Source organism: Corvus cornix, chromosome 5, assembly GCF_000738735.6.
Source record: "Corvus cornix cornix isolate S_Up_H32 chromosome 5, ASM73873v5, whole genome shotgun sequence".
Taxonomy (NCBI): domain Eukaryota; kingdom Metazoa; phylum Chordata; class Aves; order Passeriformes; family Corvidae; genus Corvus; species Corvus cornix.
Window position 1 is genome coordinate 6,212,814 of NC_046335.1, and position 17,373 is coordinate 6,230,186.

General features: G+C 39.9%; 1 protein-coding gene across 1 annotated transcript in view; it reads right to left on the minus strand.

Moving 5' to 3' along the window:
• The window catches only part of KCNH5 (potassium voltage-gated channel subfamily H member 5), a 162,568-nt gene that overhangs the window by 99,643 nt on the left and 45,552 nt on the right, over positions 1-17,373 (minus strand). The window contains exon 7 of the mRNA XM_039552922.1: positions 3,930-4,359. Coding sequence (XP_039408856.1) covers positions 3,930-4,359 — 430 coding nt within the window. The remainder of the gene's footprint in view (positions 1-3,929; positions 4,360-17,373) is intronic.

Below are 17,373 nucleotides of genomic sequence, written 5' to 3' on the forward strand. Positions count from 1 at the left end.
AAAAGTCCTTGATTTCATGTGAGCACTGCTCAGCAACAACTAAAACCTCAGTGTGTTATCAACATTATTCTCATTCTAAATCCGACACACAGCACTGTACCAGCTACTGGGAAGAGAATTAACTCTATCCCTGCCTAAACCAGGACTCTGGGAAGCTGGCTGCTATTCTCCCAGTGAAAGTACAGGAAGGAAGAAAGCATATGACAGTACTCTTTTTGTTTAAACAGTCACACTTGTTCCTTCAAAAAACCCATCTCTCCTGGATTTTTCAAGCCGTTTCACCTGACCACGCTGCCACCTTCCCCCAAATGCTTTTTCCCTTCTATTTTCTGCTCACTGAAGGCCTGGCTGTGCTGAGTTGCAAGATAGTGATAGTGGTGTATGAACCAAAAGTTTCTTTCTGTTCTCTTTCATGATACATTCTTTTTTGGTGAAAGACACAAACCGAGTCAGTTTTACATCTGCATCTATGGCTGTGCTGCAGAAACCTCAAAGCTGGTTGTGGACAGAAGTAGAGCAACACACAGCAGCGCAGGCTGAGGTTTTGTTTGGAGGCTCTGCGCTGACAGAAGATAATGGGAGGTTTACAACAAAGGTCCTTCCTGAATGATAAATGATTCCTGGTCTGTTCGAAGGATCTGACAGACCTACCTATTTGTTCTGCTTTGCACAGAGAGGGGATGAAATGACCTAGATCAACACAAAAGGTGCTACAAAAATCAGATTTTCAATGCATATTTAGCAACTCTAGGCAGCAAATGCACAATAGGTATTTAAACAATAACCCTTGTAAAAACCTTGCTCCCCTGTCACTGGATGCTTTGTTTGCTTTTTTTGGCTTTTCAAGTGTCAAGAAGCAACAGAAAAAATATTGCTGAACAGCACTGGACACCAAGATAAAACAAGTGAGGCAAAAAGAAATCTGAAGCTAGCTCCACAAGATGAGGTTAAGTTATTCAAAGCCTTCTTTCCTGCAAGACAGGTGATGTATTTCAGCTTAAATATCCCACTCGATCTGTCCTCACTGAACAAGCGAGTGACAAGCTGCCAATCCAACTGAAAAGCACCCCATCCATCAGGGCTTCCCCCGCCCCTGCCCTGCACCAAGCAATGCTTTATCAGCACCTACAGAATCTGAATCTGCCTATTTTTAACAAGAACACCATTCTGCAATCCTGCCCACCAGAAGGATTTGCAAATCTCTCCAAATACTCCTCCCAGGTCCTGATAACTTTGCCAGCATGAATAGGAAACTTGGGGCTTTCAGAGCAAGCCACAGCTCGCTGACAAGGCAGGGAAGATTTCCTTTCCTATCTGCAGTTTGCATGAGTAGGCAGCTGGGATTGTGATGAATTACTATCTCCGATTCCAGTGCTAAGTTTAAGACATTTATTTGGCATAGCCTGTTAGAAAAAACCACTGCCAATATCACCTATTGGTATCAGCAAACTTCTTCAGGAGAACTACCAAAGGTACTTCACAGCTTCTCTTTGTTTATAACAGGACCATGTTTGTGGACCAGAGATATTTATTGACTGAACTGTAATTGAATTTTACTGAATGTTTATCTCAAAACACTGTTTCAAAAGAGAAACTAAACCATCTTGGTTTGAAAATAACTCCATTCTTACTTACACCTTTTTATGAGGCCAAATCCTTCTCCCGAGCTCAGTGGATACTCTGAATGCCTGGGAAATTGCATTTTCCATCAACTATTTGTTGGGCCTTCCTGTTTCATTTTGGAATTCAGAGCATAAGGCTTTCAGCAGCTGGCTCTGCAAAGCACGTCTACACAATCCTGCAGGTCTGATCTCTCTGCACAAATACCGCAAATATTAAGCCCATGACCGGTGCCTGTTCCAAAGATGGCTTATTTTCTAACCAGTAGAAAAAGATCAATCAAGGTTTGGATTTCAGGAGCACTCATCCCACCGATGTGCATGGATTAAAAATATTCAAATCCACACTGTTGTTGTTGCAAAAGATTCAACTATGTGATGATAACTGAGCATTTTTACTTGTAAATTTTACTTGTAAATAAACCAAAAAGGTTCCTCCTGTCTGTAGCCTTCCTGCCTGCCACAATGCTCTTCACCCCACTCGCAAGAGAAGGCACATTTATTTTGGTGTTATTATTTTTATGCAATAACCAACTCAGTAGCCCTTTTGCCACGCTCCTTAAATTTTAGATTCTACTTTTGACTTTGTCTAAAAGCCTATAAACCTACACACAGTTTCCCAGCTGCTAAGCTCACAGTTGCCACTTAAAAATTTGATGTGTACATTTAGTAATTTTGTAGACAACACTTATGGAAATTATCTGCCAGTGCCACATACACAGCCTGTCGTGTCAACTCCTACTTGTATTCCCCACCTTTAACATGAGTTTCAGAGATAATGAAGCAAGGAAACAAACCACCCAGAACACATACAAAGCAGGTTACAATCTCCCCTTCCTTTTCACTTGCTGAGGCCATGCCTGCATTTTGTTCTTGCTACCATTATAAATAGTAGTAGTGGCATGCATTATGTTTTTATGGCTCTCACCACACCCTAAATCATTTACCAATTAGTTTTTCCTGTGAAATTCCCCTCTACAGGACAACAGAAGTCCCCTCAAAAAAAAAAAAACCCAAACCAAAACAAGGGAAGTAACTATTACAACGGATAAAAAAATGTTCTATATCCATTTTATTCTCCAAACCCCCAGGTTCTGTAAATACCACAAATCAGTTTCAACAAATGGCTTATCAGCTCCTATGGGTTTTTGATGACCTATCTGCAACAGCTCACTAATGCTCTGCCTTGGGGATTTGCTTTTTATGGACTTGGAAATGTTTTGCAACATAACAACCCATCATGTAAAGATGGTGTTCAGCAGAAATTTCACTGCATGACTCTGCAAGAGTCCTAAAATTGCAACCTCTCTTTTTAAAAACCATTTTAAAATCTCCAAACAAATGGCTTTAATCTTCTAAAGATCTAGAAACACTGTGGAAAGAAAACTTCCTTTTTATAGTTCAGTATTTCTCAGAGATGAGCTCCAAGTGTTAGCTGAGATAATTATCAGAGAGATTATGCAGATCTTATTATCTAAAGGTTTTGTTTGCTCTCTTGTTACATAATTGCTTAGTGTTTGCATGGCGCTCAGAAAATAGAAAGCACCAGAGAAATACCAAGAGTTATTTATTTAACAGAAGAGTAATTCTCCCAAATGGTATTAACATTTTAAGTTGTCTCTACTATATTTTGAAGATTTCTGGTTATCTATAGAGCGCCTCAGTGATCTAGCCTTGGCAGCACATGAAATGAGAAATGTGCCTTACCACTCCTGGTTTTGGACTATTTCAGCAGAGCTGTGAAACAGCAGGAAGCAGAAAAAAAGGTGCAATATATTGTCTCATCATTTCCTTCATTTCTAGCTTTGCTGGTGACAAAGGCTACCACATGCAGAAGACTAAATCAGGATTTATATCTCAAACCAGTGCCATAAAGTACACAATCAATTTATGGAATCACTAAATGTTTCAAGAATTGGATAAAACTACATCAAACGATTCCAGGCTTGTGCGAGTTTATAAACAAAACTCAGACTACCTGAATTCAAATACACTTTGCAACTTCTAACCAAACTCCACCCAAAACCTTTCAAACATGAAAAAAGCCATCTTTAAAGTGTAAAGATGAGGCCCCAAGTATGAGCTTGCCATTGGACACACTTATGTACCCAGACCACTTAGCCTTGCAAGCAATTTAAAAGCTACAGCAACTACACAATTTCAATACCTGTTTTCAAGAATTCCAAGTTCATTTCCTAGGTACCGCTGGTTTTTGTAGGATGTCAAGAAAGCTTATAGCAAGTGTGCTTTACAAGCATCGTACTGGCCACAGAACTTCCCTTAAACACAAGAAAATCAGATTTTACTTACAGCCAACCATCATCATGGCCACCGAGAAAATCTTCTCCCCATCCGTGGTTGGTGCTATGTTCCCAAATCCTATCGTTGTAAGGCTTGTCATGGTAAAGTAGAGAGAGGATATGTACAAGGAGTCTTTGCTGGGCCCTCCTTCCCACTGGCCCGAGCCCGTGGTGTTGTAGCGATATGGGGTCCCGATGCTCAAGGCCAGCTGGTAGAGCCAACTGTCCGTTTTGATGGTGTTGGTCAGTTCATCTATGACTTCGTAGTCCCCGATGCTGTACCAGATGCAGGCCAGCCAGTGGGCCACCAGCCCAAACACACACACCAACAGCACCAGCACAGCAGCACCATATTCCAGATAATGGTCCAGCTTCCTGGCCACCCGACCGAGCCGTAGAAGGCGCACCACTTTTAAGGAACTGAAGAGGCTACTGATTCCCTGGAAAATAATAAAAATCATTATTTGATCTGAAATATCTTGCTGGTTTGCACAGAAGGCTGTACAGCAATTCCTGCATCTGCTTAAAATCTTTCTATGTAATTTTTCAGGCCTCAAATAACAGAATACAAGAACAAACCCTCCTCCCCCCCTCCAGTGCTTTTGTCCTCGTCAGGCTAAATTGAGTTTGGCACTCACTAGGTGGATAAATTACTTTGTTCAAACTCAGTCTTTCAAAGCAACAGGAGAGTTCTGTAGAATCCAAAGTTGGAAACAGCAAGTTTATTACAAAAAGGAGGGGTTCGATGCTTCGCCAGTTTAAAGTAAATTGGAGACACTGCTTTGACCTCAAGAAGATCAAAGGAGGTGGAAGAGTAGTCACAGATGGAATGACACCATTCCAGGGGAATCTTACTGAAGTTTCTCAGAACAGCATTTTATTAAATCCAAGCAGAGGATTGTTATTCTGGCTAAAGCAGGGGTACACCTACTTCAACAACCTTCAACACTGAGAGATGCTCAAGAGAAACATCAGAACGTAATTGCAGTGGGAAATTCAGAGAAATCTGCCTATTGTTAGTTCCATCCACCAAACAGGAGCTGAGTAACTTCCTCTAGCACAACACTCTCCACCTCTTATTATCCTTCAAACATAACTCTGGATACTTTGTTATTTACAAGAAGTCTCACTGACTGAACATGGAACTAAACAACTGTGGGCACATCACCTTCCTGAGTGAGGGAAATACAGACCACAAGGCACGTGCCTTTGCACACAGGGTTAATTTCCTTTCCAAGCAACAGACAAATACTGCAGATATTTTCCTAAAGCAAGTGTTGGTGCAGTGTTGTTTTTCTTCCTGTCAGGCAAGATACATGAAGTACAAATAATGGAAATACAAATATTTAGGGAATAAGAGCACAAGGACCATCAGAAAGTTAATAGAAACATCCAAGAGGGGATAGGAAATGCATATGTCCTTCTCAATGCACAAAAGGTTTGAGAGTTTAGAGATGCAGAAAGAGAACAAAAATACGCTCTTGATCTACTGCAATCCCATGATATACCTAACTTGTGCATTAAATTAATTAGTGGCTCAAAATAGAAAGTTTGTAAAGGAAGCTTTCTAATATAAAACATTCAGAAGCTGAAGACATTTAATTTAAAGTAGAAATTAAGACATAGAAAGCAATGAGGCAAAAATTCCTAGTTACTGTGCCAAGATTAAATTGCCCTTTTCTATGCATCATTATCAAATCAGTCTAGTCAAAACATTGGCTAATTATATTATCAAACAGTAAAAGACTGGAGTTTCTGGAGTTTTCCATGCCAGAAGAACATTCATCTCTTTTGCACCTCTGTTTCTTCTTCTTTTTGCACCTTCTTTCCCTTTTCCCAACGTTTGAAGGGTAACATACATCTGATATTTCTAGATGTAATCTGTTTGGCACAGTTCTTGTATGCTTTTCAAATCCTGTTGGAATGTGTTTCAGATCCCCAAATCCTTAATAAATTGAAGCTCTATATTTGCATTCAAGTTCTCATGATGACTAATACCACAGAGGGAAGTGGAATTTTCCCATTTTGATTTCTGCATTTTGCATTTACACAAGACAGAGATCTAGTTTATCATCCTTATTTCCATCTAAATGTCTATCTATTTATTTGCCTTAGGATATATGACTGTGAGACACTCCAAGCAGCCAGTTTTTCCAATAAACTGGGAAGTCCCTTCCAATATTCCTGACAAAATGGACTGTGGCCAATGGACTACTGAATGAGGGTCCCACCCCAGAGAATATCCACATCCAAAAAAAAAAAAAAAAAAAAAAAAAGATAACTTCAAAGAGATAACTTCAAAGTAGTTTAATAGTTATTCTGCAATATGTTTCACTGAGTTAACCTTGATTCTGAAAGTTTACAACTTGCAAAAGAAGGAAAAAACAGCAGGGTGTTTTTCTCATAGGACCAAATCCTGTTGCACTGGTCAAGCAGAGATGTATTATTTCCATTTTACTTAAACAGTCACCATTCATTACCAGGATTAAGGTCAGAGAAGGAGTTAAGAGACCTGGACTTCAAACTTGGGGGTCCCTTTTTTACACCCAGTAGTTTGTCCCAGTGGCACAGCTTACACTGCACTTTTTACTGCACAAACAACCCTTGAACAGAAGAGTTTACAGTGTGACCTCCATCCCCCGCCCACACTTCATCTTCTCTCTCTAAGTTACATGGACAATTTATCAGTTGTACATAATATAAAAATACAGCATTTATTTCAAAGTCTGGGAGAAAGTTTGTGCTGTCATTTTGTCATTACCTAAGCACAGGTAACACTCATATCTCTTCTGTATGAAACAAAGAGAAATATTTCATTTTAGCTGACATTGAAATGTATTATTTCCAAAGAGTAATTCATTTAAGTCAGTTTAACTGTAAATCTAAAAGCCAGTTTAGTCTGACCCCTTACTTAAGGCCAAAAAATCAAGAGATACATTGAACATTCACATTTCTTGTCTAAGCTTCCAAAATAGAAAGACAATACTGGAAGCTTCAAAAGCCTCTTCCATAAAGCACTGTATAGGAGAGAGCAATTAAACAAATGCTAAATGAATATGTGATACATCACATATAGAGTATATCATATATAGGTATGTATATGTATCAATTACATATGCACTAAGTACTGGCTGGATCAAGCTGGTACCTTCATACTTATAAAACTGCCAACAATTAATGCACAGTTGTTAATAGGCAAAGCTCTGCCTCAGATTCAGAAACAATGTCTTTGGTAGAAGTTATGAGAAAGACTAACTGCCTTGAATTACATTTGGGCTATTAAGAAACTCAGTTTTCTAAACTCAGTTGATTGCAGGCTGCCTTTAATTTCATTTTTCTTTTAACTGTATTTATGCTCCGTAATGAATACTTTGGAAACCGTTCTACTCCAGGATGAGCATCTGCTCTGACAGAAGCAACTTCAGCACTCGAGGAACAGAGAGGTGATTAGAAATTGTGAATGGAGAATGTAATCCAGTTTGGCACAGGCATCGTGTAAATAAAGCACATGTTGGATGCTGGAGATCCAGCCTTCTGGGAGGAGCATTTGTGACTCCATTGCCATTTCAACTGGGCCAACTGTCTGTAACAGCTGCTGGGCTCTGTTCTCTGAGACTATCTCCTTATGTTATCAAACATCCAGTCCAGCCCCTTAGGGTTTTGGCTAACATATTTTATCACGTCCTAATCAGATGAGGACACTCAGCTTGCTCATCATCAATCATCTCAGCTGCAGAAAATTTTCCACTGGAAAACCACCCACTCCAAAGCTGCATTTTGGGTGTCAAGTTTGGAACCAAATTCCCATCTGACACACATCATCAATTTAACTATCACAAATATGAGTCATGACAGTCTTTCCCAGGGACTTCTAAGGCCATTGGATCAAGAGAGGACAAGAGCAGTGGCCCTGAACCTGCTATTTTTGTACCACCATTTCAATTTAGGAGACAGCTGAAGCCATACAAAGGATGTAGACACTGTCAAATTTATCCAGAAAGATATTTTTGAGGGATGGATGTTTAACTTTGGAATTAAACTAGACATTCATGATTAAACAAAGCCCAAGCCTCTTGACACAAGCGCCTTGCAAAGTCTGTGTTCTCAAATTCTCTTGATACACTAAGAAGGGAAATTCAGTTTGATAGTGGAGGCACAACTGATGACAGCACTCAGTCTGATATGCAGAGGGACCAATCCTTCCTTTTAGAACAACCTGATTCTTGCCATTTCAGACCCTAGATGTTACCACACTGTCAAACTTCTGTCTTCCAGGATGAAAGAAGTGTCTAAGCAGTGTATCTGCATCCAGCTGAACTTTTCCAGCCACCAGACTGAGACAGATGTTTCCCAAAACTGCGATGCCCGCCATGGGAATAGACCTGTGCCTCTCCAGCAAGAACAGGGAGCAAAGTTCTCTGGCACTTAATGAATCCCTGATAAGCCAGGCAATGGGAAGGATGAAGCTGCCAAAGTCGCGTTACACAGGGGTCAAGAGCCAAACATGCAAGAGGATGAAGGAAACATTGTCACTGATGGAAAATTAAGGTTAAAAAGGGCAGGAAATCATCTGAGTCCACAATGACTCTACCTAAAACCTCCTAAACAAGGGAAGAGAAAGTGGAGTCTGTTCTACACTGAAGGAGCAGCAGAATAGCAGAGCTGCATGTTTGTAAAATCTGAGAAAGAATAACTGGTTACTCACTAATCTAATTAACCTTTTCTGAAGTTGGAAATTATTGCATAAGTGTTTTTAAAAAGTAAAATAAAAACAAAAACAGCTATTAGTTTCAACCATCTAAATATACAAAAATCTGCTTAAACCTCAAAATTAAATCCCAGTATGCTGAAATGGTAAATCATGCATAACTTTTTCTTTTTACTAGGGAACAATATGTTTTTAACCCTAGGCACTTTTTCAATTAGATTTCACTCCATGATTTTTTATTTATTTGTTGTTAGCTGTGAGTACACACGCAACAGCAACAACAAAAAGAAATGAAATATGCATTTTAAATGTGTTCTAAAACTGAAATACTCCAAGCTGTGACAATGGGGACCGGTACTGCATCATTTAACAGAAAACACTGTCTCAGAAAAGGTCAGAGGAAAAAGAAAGAAAAACTTTTCTCTAAGTTTTGATGTTCAGCACACCATGGTTTTGAAGAATTTATGAAGTGGCCAAGAACCAGTGCTATGAAATGTTGGTAGGGCATGTTGCCACTGTAAAAGAGTGATTGCAGCATATACAGATGTGAAGCTAAATTTAAGCTAATATCCTTATGGTGGACACAAGCAATTACATTAAAATTGCTATAAAAGTGATCAAATCCTCAGAGGCGTTTGCAGCCAGGGCTCACCTCTGTGCAAGAGCAAAACAGTTTTGTGTGGCCACAGCATGGACTGAGCTCCAAGCACCCTCCTGGGTCTCCCAGAATGCTGCAAACGGATGGCCAACCATCCTGTCTGTGTGACAGCCCATCTTTCCTCCCTGGAGAGTGAGGAGTGGGGCATGTCAGAGGAGTGATTCACCCCATCCATCTCTGACAGCTGGGGAGGGGATGAATCACCTCCCAGAGCTGTCTCCCTCCCCTCCCACTGAACACAAAAAAGCTGAGGGCTATCGCTTACACAGCTGATGTGAGGAGAAATCAAACCCATCCTTAGAAACCCAGAGAGCCCGGATCTGCACAGCAACCCAATCTGCATTGTGTGATTACAGAAACAGACACTACAGAGCACTGCCTCACAATGTGAGACTGATCCTGCTCCAGATGAGCTTGGGGAATAAATGCTATTAATAACAGGAGGCTGAGATGCTCTGCAGATGCAACAGCATGCTTATTTCTTCATTCAACAGCCAATTACTACACATAATGTGATGCTACGCTACCTTCTGTTCTTACACGATTTTGAAGAAGTCCCCATTGACCTGAAGAAGGAATTGAATCAGTTCATAAAAAAATGAACAATCGCAAAGTAAACTGGACTGGAGTTCTTGGTCTCAAAAGAGCAAGAGCTGGTAAATTATAAATGATAGTATATTGAACTAAAGATAGCAGTAAGTGAGGACAGGTGGACTATGAGAGGTAGAAGAGTCAGACACCTGGCAGCAGAGGACACCTGGAACGTCCTTACATCAAAAGGTACAAAAGGCTGTAACTCAAAGAAGGGGAAAAGCCTGTAAAGCCGGGCATCAGTTATAAATGAGTAAATAATCACCCAGAGGAAGAAAACAGAAACAGAGAACTGACAAGATATATAAGAAATAAAATATTTATTAACAGGAAACTACACCTTAGAGAGGAAGAAGAAGAAAGTGAGAATTGCTAAATGCCAGGTTGGACTTTTCCTTGCAAAGAATACTAAAACAAATCCCAAAGATCCTTCACATTAAAAATAGAAAAAAAAAAAAAAAAAAAAAAGAACAAGTAAAGTGATCGAGCTGCAATGAAGTAAAAATAATCCAGGCTTGGGCAAAAAATTAAATTAATCCTGAGCATTAGTTTCCAAAGATTATGTTGATATTTCCCAGAAAATCTAATGCATCAAGAAGGAAATAAACAGATACCTGAACAAATGTTAAGGGAAAGTGTAATTAGAAACTTTGAGATAAATCAAAATGCAATCAATGGAGCAATAGGTTTGCTAAGCTTAGGCTAGCTGGGATCTATCCAACGTTTCCTGATACCTTTCTCTGATAACACAGCCCATTTTCTAAACAAAAGAAATGCAGGATTTCAGTAACATAAAAGGTGAAATTATTATGAAACACAGGGAAAAGAGGGACCACCACCAGGATACCTGTGTGCCTGAAGAACTTGTGGAAAGGGTGGAAAAATGGAAATCATAAAAAAGGAGTCTAGCAGGGGTTGCAAGTGGTGACTCTCAGAGATTTTGCTGGTTTCTAAGTGGCATAAACAGAAATAGTATATGGTCACAAAATCTGCTAATGGCACCTCTGGAACACACTGTCAGCTACAGAGAATAACTGGGTGGGAATAAAGGAAAATGTGATAAAGCTTGACAGTACAGAGTCCCAAGGCTTCCATTAAAGGGCAAATTAACAAAAAATGTCTACAACTACAAGGATCTTTAAATGAAGATTACTGGGAAAAAGAAATACTTGGGTTAATCCCACACACCCCTCCTACATGACTCAGAGCAATCAGTGAGCTGCACTCACAGAAGAGGCTAATCCAACTCCTGGACAGATCAGCTGAGTGTTTCCACCATCAATAGGAAAAGGCAAACCCCTGTTGCAAAGTGAAGATGAATCCTCCACCTGGAGTAATTTGTAAAGCTCTGCCCTGAAGAGATGTATTTGAACTTAGCTTCCTGCAGAGAGAGGCAGCTGGAACAGCCACAAAAATATTCATAAAATTTCATAAATGAGGTGTCTAGACAAGATCAGTTTGCTTAGACTAAGGAAAGGAAAATAGGCGTGTTTAGGCAGGGGAGGGATGACTCTTCTTTCTAAGCACATCAAGGAGATAAACACGAGGGAGGGAAAAGAAATATTTAACCAAGGAGGATGGCAGAGGGAGAAATGCACAGACTGCAAATTAAGAGAGATTTATTAAGACACCATGAGGAAAGGCGGATTTTGACCAGTTTATGGGATGGGTGACACAATGAACCTGCTCAGCAAAGCTGATGACTCAGTGACTCAAAAGGACCCCATGAGTTTTACACCTATCTTTTTTCTGCTTTTGCTTTTATCCTTTGACAAATCGAAGTGAGGCAAATACAGTCTCAAGGGGGGGTTCATCTCACCTCAGCCTAAACTAGACCACGGAGGGGTTTGCATCTGAGCTAGTCACACTAGTGTCACTACAGTTAGTCACAGGTGAGAAACAGAAGTTTTAGGGCAGAATGACTCCTCAGACCTACTTTAGATGTGCATCTTAGAACATGAGGAGCCTTGCCCCAAATGTGCCTGTATCTCCTTGTGGACAATGCCTGGCCCCATGTTTCACCAGGTGAATCCCATGCTTAGCACATTTTGAAATTCAGTCCCAATAATTTATTTAAAGACGCGTGGGCAAAATTTTCCTTACCTTTCTCTCACCAGAAGTAACTACAAAACCAACAACCAAAAAAATAAAATCACCCAAATAAATCACGTAGCTGATTCTGTGTAGTCAAGCTATAGCTCAGCATTTATAAATGAAGCAGTGAAAAGGGCAGGGTTTGTGTACACCATGGGCAATCTCCACCAAACAGTTGTTGCATGATGGCACACAATGTAAGATAAAACCAAGTGCCTACAGATTTTGGGAATGACTGAAACAGTGAGCCCTGCCAACAGGAGCAGGTGAGCCTGCAGGCACACATCCAAAAAGTCCTATTCTGTGCAGTGCAGGAGGATGTAAAGGATGTTTGAAATGCAACCAGTAAATCATTCCCAAAAGAAATTTTTGAGCTTAGCTACTTAAATAGAGCTTAGCTCTAAAATCCCTGGTTAGCTCCTTAATGCTGCTTTACTGGAGTTAACGTTAAAATAAATCTTCCAACATGTATCAGAAATCTTTATTTCTCAGTAAACAATTAATATAATAAAGTTGCATAGTTACAAATCAAAATGAGGGAGTGAGAAAAATAAAACAGCAACATTTCTGATTTATCACCACTTTAAGAGCAGAATTTAGGGTTGTATTCAATTATGTGTATCTACATACAGGATACACACAGGAGTAAAGGGCTTTGCTTCTTCTGCACAAACTACCTAGAGCCCAGGTCTAGATATGAGCAGAGCCCAGTTAATACTTGACCCTGCACCACTGGAAGCAATGGGAGTACTGACTTCAGTGAGCAAAAATTTGAGTCCTTGCAGCAAAAATGTAAGCAAGCAGGTTTTTCCATGCATTCTCTGAAAGGAACCCTAAATTTATTGCTTGAGATTTATCTTTTCTTTTTTTACCAGGGGGATGGAGAAACGTTCCTCTTTTTTTTCCTCTAACACAAATGTCAATAAGCTGTAACATTATAAATAAACTTCCAGTGAACTGTTTATGACACAACTATACAGTGCAGCACATTCAAACAGTAAATAACTGAGGTTATAAAGAGAAGAGTGATTTCAAAATATTTCTTCTAGATGCAAGATCAGGGGATGTGGCATCTTGCACTATTTATTTATTAGTGCATCAGTGTGACCAAAAAAGGGGAAAAAAGACAATATCATGAAATATGATAATTTTCACTTACTTAGGGAAGGTGGGTAGAGGACAAAATGGGAATTTGTGCTACTCCCATCAGCATCACTTCAGTGAGCATCTGACCAGATTATTTCATTTCCTCACCTCCTTGTAAACCTTCCCCTGCTCTGTGAGCAAAAGGGATCACTCAGGACTCCAAGCTTCCCTTGAAAGTGCTCCACACACGATTTCCTCTGTTGAACTCTGTATCAGCTTATACAGCTCTGACTGAAGATTTGATTTAAATGGCTTGTACACAACATCTGCTTCTCCCTAATATGCACATCACATTAAAAAAAAAAAAAAAAAAAAAAAAGAAAAAAAAAAGAAGACCCCTGGGATGTTTATTTTCAGTTCAGTATGCCATAACCCACATTAGAGAGGTGCAGCATGAGGCTATCAGGTCACCCACGACCCCCTGCACTGGCTCTGGCTCAGCTCCTTTCCTCTCACAAGTTGCCCCTCACATCATGAAGACATTCATGTGTCTCCACAGGGAAAGCTGCAGAAATACCCCAGGCCTTGTACAGCATTAAAGTAGCTGGTTAATTAATTTTTTAAAAAATTTAAAGCTGATTAATTAAACTGTGGAAGTACTTCAATAAAACCTTAAGAATAAAAGCCAAAGAGAAGAGGTCCAATTCTGTAAGTCAGTGCAGTGGAGTGATAGAAGTGAATAAGTGAAAGGGGTGCAAATGGTTGAAAATCTACAAAATGTATGCCTTCAGTGGATACATTTATATTTGGATACCATACCTATGCCATTGTATTACTATACTGTGGTTTTTCACACACTACAACAGCATTCTTCATATTTAATTGTCTTCTGAGTGCATAACAAAGGGGGAAATGCCAGGTCCCGGGGTTAGTGCTTCTGTCATTACATTGCTAGGAATTTTCCTCATAGTTTAACACTTGGTTCCAGGGATTTAGTTCTGGGAATTATTTTCTCCATGTCAACCACCTGGATTTAAAAAAAGTACCTAGCCATAGACTGTACTTCTAGCCAAAGTCCTATTCTTGAAACACACCAATTTATCTTCACCTTGCATACACCACTCACATTCCTTCCTCCAAAAACCCTCCTTCAAATACCTCCCACAAAGGGAATGTTTGGAGTAAAGCACTGCAGGTGTGAACATGGCTACACCAGCTTTAGCAGCTTTTATTTGCTCTCAATTTACAGACATTGCAATTTTAGTTTCTATTAATTGCAGTGATACAAAGAAGTTTCTGACGGTGCTGAAGTAGATCGATAATAGTAATTAAAAGAAAATTACAATTACAAGGACTCCATGCTTTAATATGCCCTGCACAGATCACTAAATTTTAAAGGCCACTGGGTCATGTAGTCTTACATTATTAAGCAACAGGCACAGGATTTTGGTTTAGGTCATTTCAATTTCTCTGCTTTCACTTCCAGCCATTGGCTTGCGAAAATTAATTTTTGCAGAAAGGATCTTTTATACAACTCATCTGGAAACCATCTATTTGGCTATCTCTGTGTACCACCCTGACTTCGTGTCCCTTTCTTCACAGTATGTGACAGGTCATTTCAGGACCATGTTTCTGGCAGAGACCAAGCTTCTAAGTTTTGTTTCATGACAAACTGAGAAATTCAGGAATCTCAGTAAAAATTCCCAGAAAACAAACAAACAAATAAACAAACCAAAAAACCCCCAAATCTTATTTTTCAAAATAGTAAGAGGCTTTTTCAGCTGAATTTAACCCTTAATTTGTAGACTCATTTTCCATTTGGTCAAAAGCTTGTCCATCCACCTAGTTTGGGGAATATTTATTCAAAATACTCATTTGCAGAGGCTCAAATGCATGTAAGGACAAGAGCCAAACACCTGCCCAACATCCTGGTGCCCTGGGATGGCAATTGATGCATGTGGTCCCCAAGGGAGCTGTGTATAGTTTGACCATATCTGATCAGCATTCTCAGGCACCTGCAGACTCATTTGCTGCGAATTTCATCACAATGTGAGTCTGATAATTCTGACTTGTATGGAACAAATGGTTACAAACAACCTTTCAGTAGCCCAGACTGACAAAGGTCAGATATTTATCTCTCTAATAGGCAGAACACATACAAAGGCTTAGTCTTGAGGTACCACAATTGTCCAGCTTCAAAAGCAGGGAGTCATGATTTTATAAATTTTATAAATTGGTGCATACAGCAATGGAAGAGTTGTTACATACAGCTCATTACTCGGGGAAAAGAAAATTAGAAAGCAGAAAAATTAGACAAACAACATACAAGTCCAAGACAAAAAACCAATTTCCAGTCACCACACACTTCACAGCTTAATACCAACAGGAACTTCACAGGGCCAAAATCTTTGGATCCAAACATCATATTCCCCATTACTCCAAAGTTTTGTGGCTTTTTTTTTTTTTTAATGTGAAAGAAGAGACAGACAGACACTTTTAGAGTAAATCTGAAGTTCCAGAGAACTCTTATACTTAAAAAAATCAGCCAAGTTTCAGAGACTGAGCACACACACCCTGCTCTGGCTTGTTCCTTGAAAACTGCTTGGATTCCTCAGTATGTACTGTACTGTCCCCTCTCACACCTGTATATGGGAAAGGTTTTCTGTATGGTTTTGCTTTAGCCAGAACATATTTCAGTGCAGGAAATGCTGCCCAATTAGAAAAGATGTGCATTTTTCTGATTTCTGGGACTATCATCCTACCAAGTTTCCTAAATCAGGTATCCCACTAGGATTCATTCCACTTTCTCTCAGTTCATTTTTCTCCAGCCTATTTTACCTTGTTTTCCTACCTTTTCAATATCACGTAGCCACTTAATTCCTCATCCATCACATCAATTTAGATCACTCTGTGCTGTGCAAAGTGTCTTTCACTATGTTACCTTTCCCCCTCCCTGTCACACATCCCAATCCCCTCAGCAGACTCCAACAGCCTGGCTCTGTAGCTCCAGGCTTGGAAACCTACACCTCTAATTCTTCCTCAAATCATCTTAATCCCCCCCAGTTCTCAATTTGTGTGTCATAATCCTCTCCATCAAATCCTTCTGCTGAGGCTCTACATGCACTCAACAACAAAATAACTTTGATTTGCAGTCATGTTGGTCTCAGGTGGGAACTCCAGCCTTGACCTAATGCTGTCTACAAGGGAAATGACACCATTCCTACTGTGGCCAAGACTGGCTGCATTTGAAGAACTACAACCCTCGGTAAGAAAACACACATTTCCTTTATTCAAACTGATTTTTTTTGTTAATCTTTCAATTTATCTCCTTAATTTTGGCATCATAAATAGCACTCTGGTGCTTAAGGCATCTTCATTCACTTTAAGCACCTGTATCACATAGAGCAGTCTACATCTACAATGTCGAGACAAAATCCCAAACTTTCTTGGCCATATCCTTCTTTATGTGTGAGAGATCTGCCCACAGGGAGGAAAAGAAACCTCCTGCAATGGTATTCCCCCTTCTCATCGAGCTCCTTAACAACTAGCAAAGAAGCATTTGATGCTTTATGTGGGACAACGAGGGTTGGATGTGGGAAAAACAAGGGAAATTTGGAATGTCACCTTTCACTCAGCTGGCTTTTAGGGCTGCTCACTCTGGTTTCAGTCCATCCCTCGCCACTATGCCAAGAACTCAAAGAGCACCAGGACCTGCACCCAAGGTCTTTACTGCTAAGCTCATTCTCTGCAACTTTATCTGGAATACCACCATCATCAACTTTAATGCTTTTATCCAACCCCAGGGCCAAGACACAGAGCTAAAACCTACCAGAATCACGAGGCAAAAGAACTCTTCTCTCTCCTACTTGCCTTAAGAAGGAAACACCTGCTTTCTAATGAGAAACATTGCTTTTAATCAGAGTATCTCTCCCAAATTAAGATTATAGATTTACTTATTCTTCACCTGTGAACAGTGTTTGAACACACTGCTGCTGGGGGGCAAAAAAGTCAAATCCCAGACAAGTAGTACCATTAAAATAAATGTTAAAAAACAAATAAAGAGCATTAATAACTGCAACCACCCAGAACACACAGACCAGCTCAAAGGACTTAAATGTCACAAATTTAGACATATCACAGAAAAATAAAAAGATCTCCCCTGAAAGACAGGGAAAGGGGAAGGGAAAATGTAGACCCAAGGAGGAAAGGCTGGCTGTTTACCTACCTGTTCTCAAAATCACTTCAATTCTTTTCAGACATTAGGGAAAGCTGGAGCTGGAGGGATTTGAACTCAAGTAAATATACACCAGTACCTGC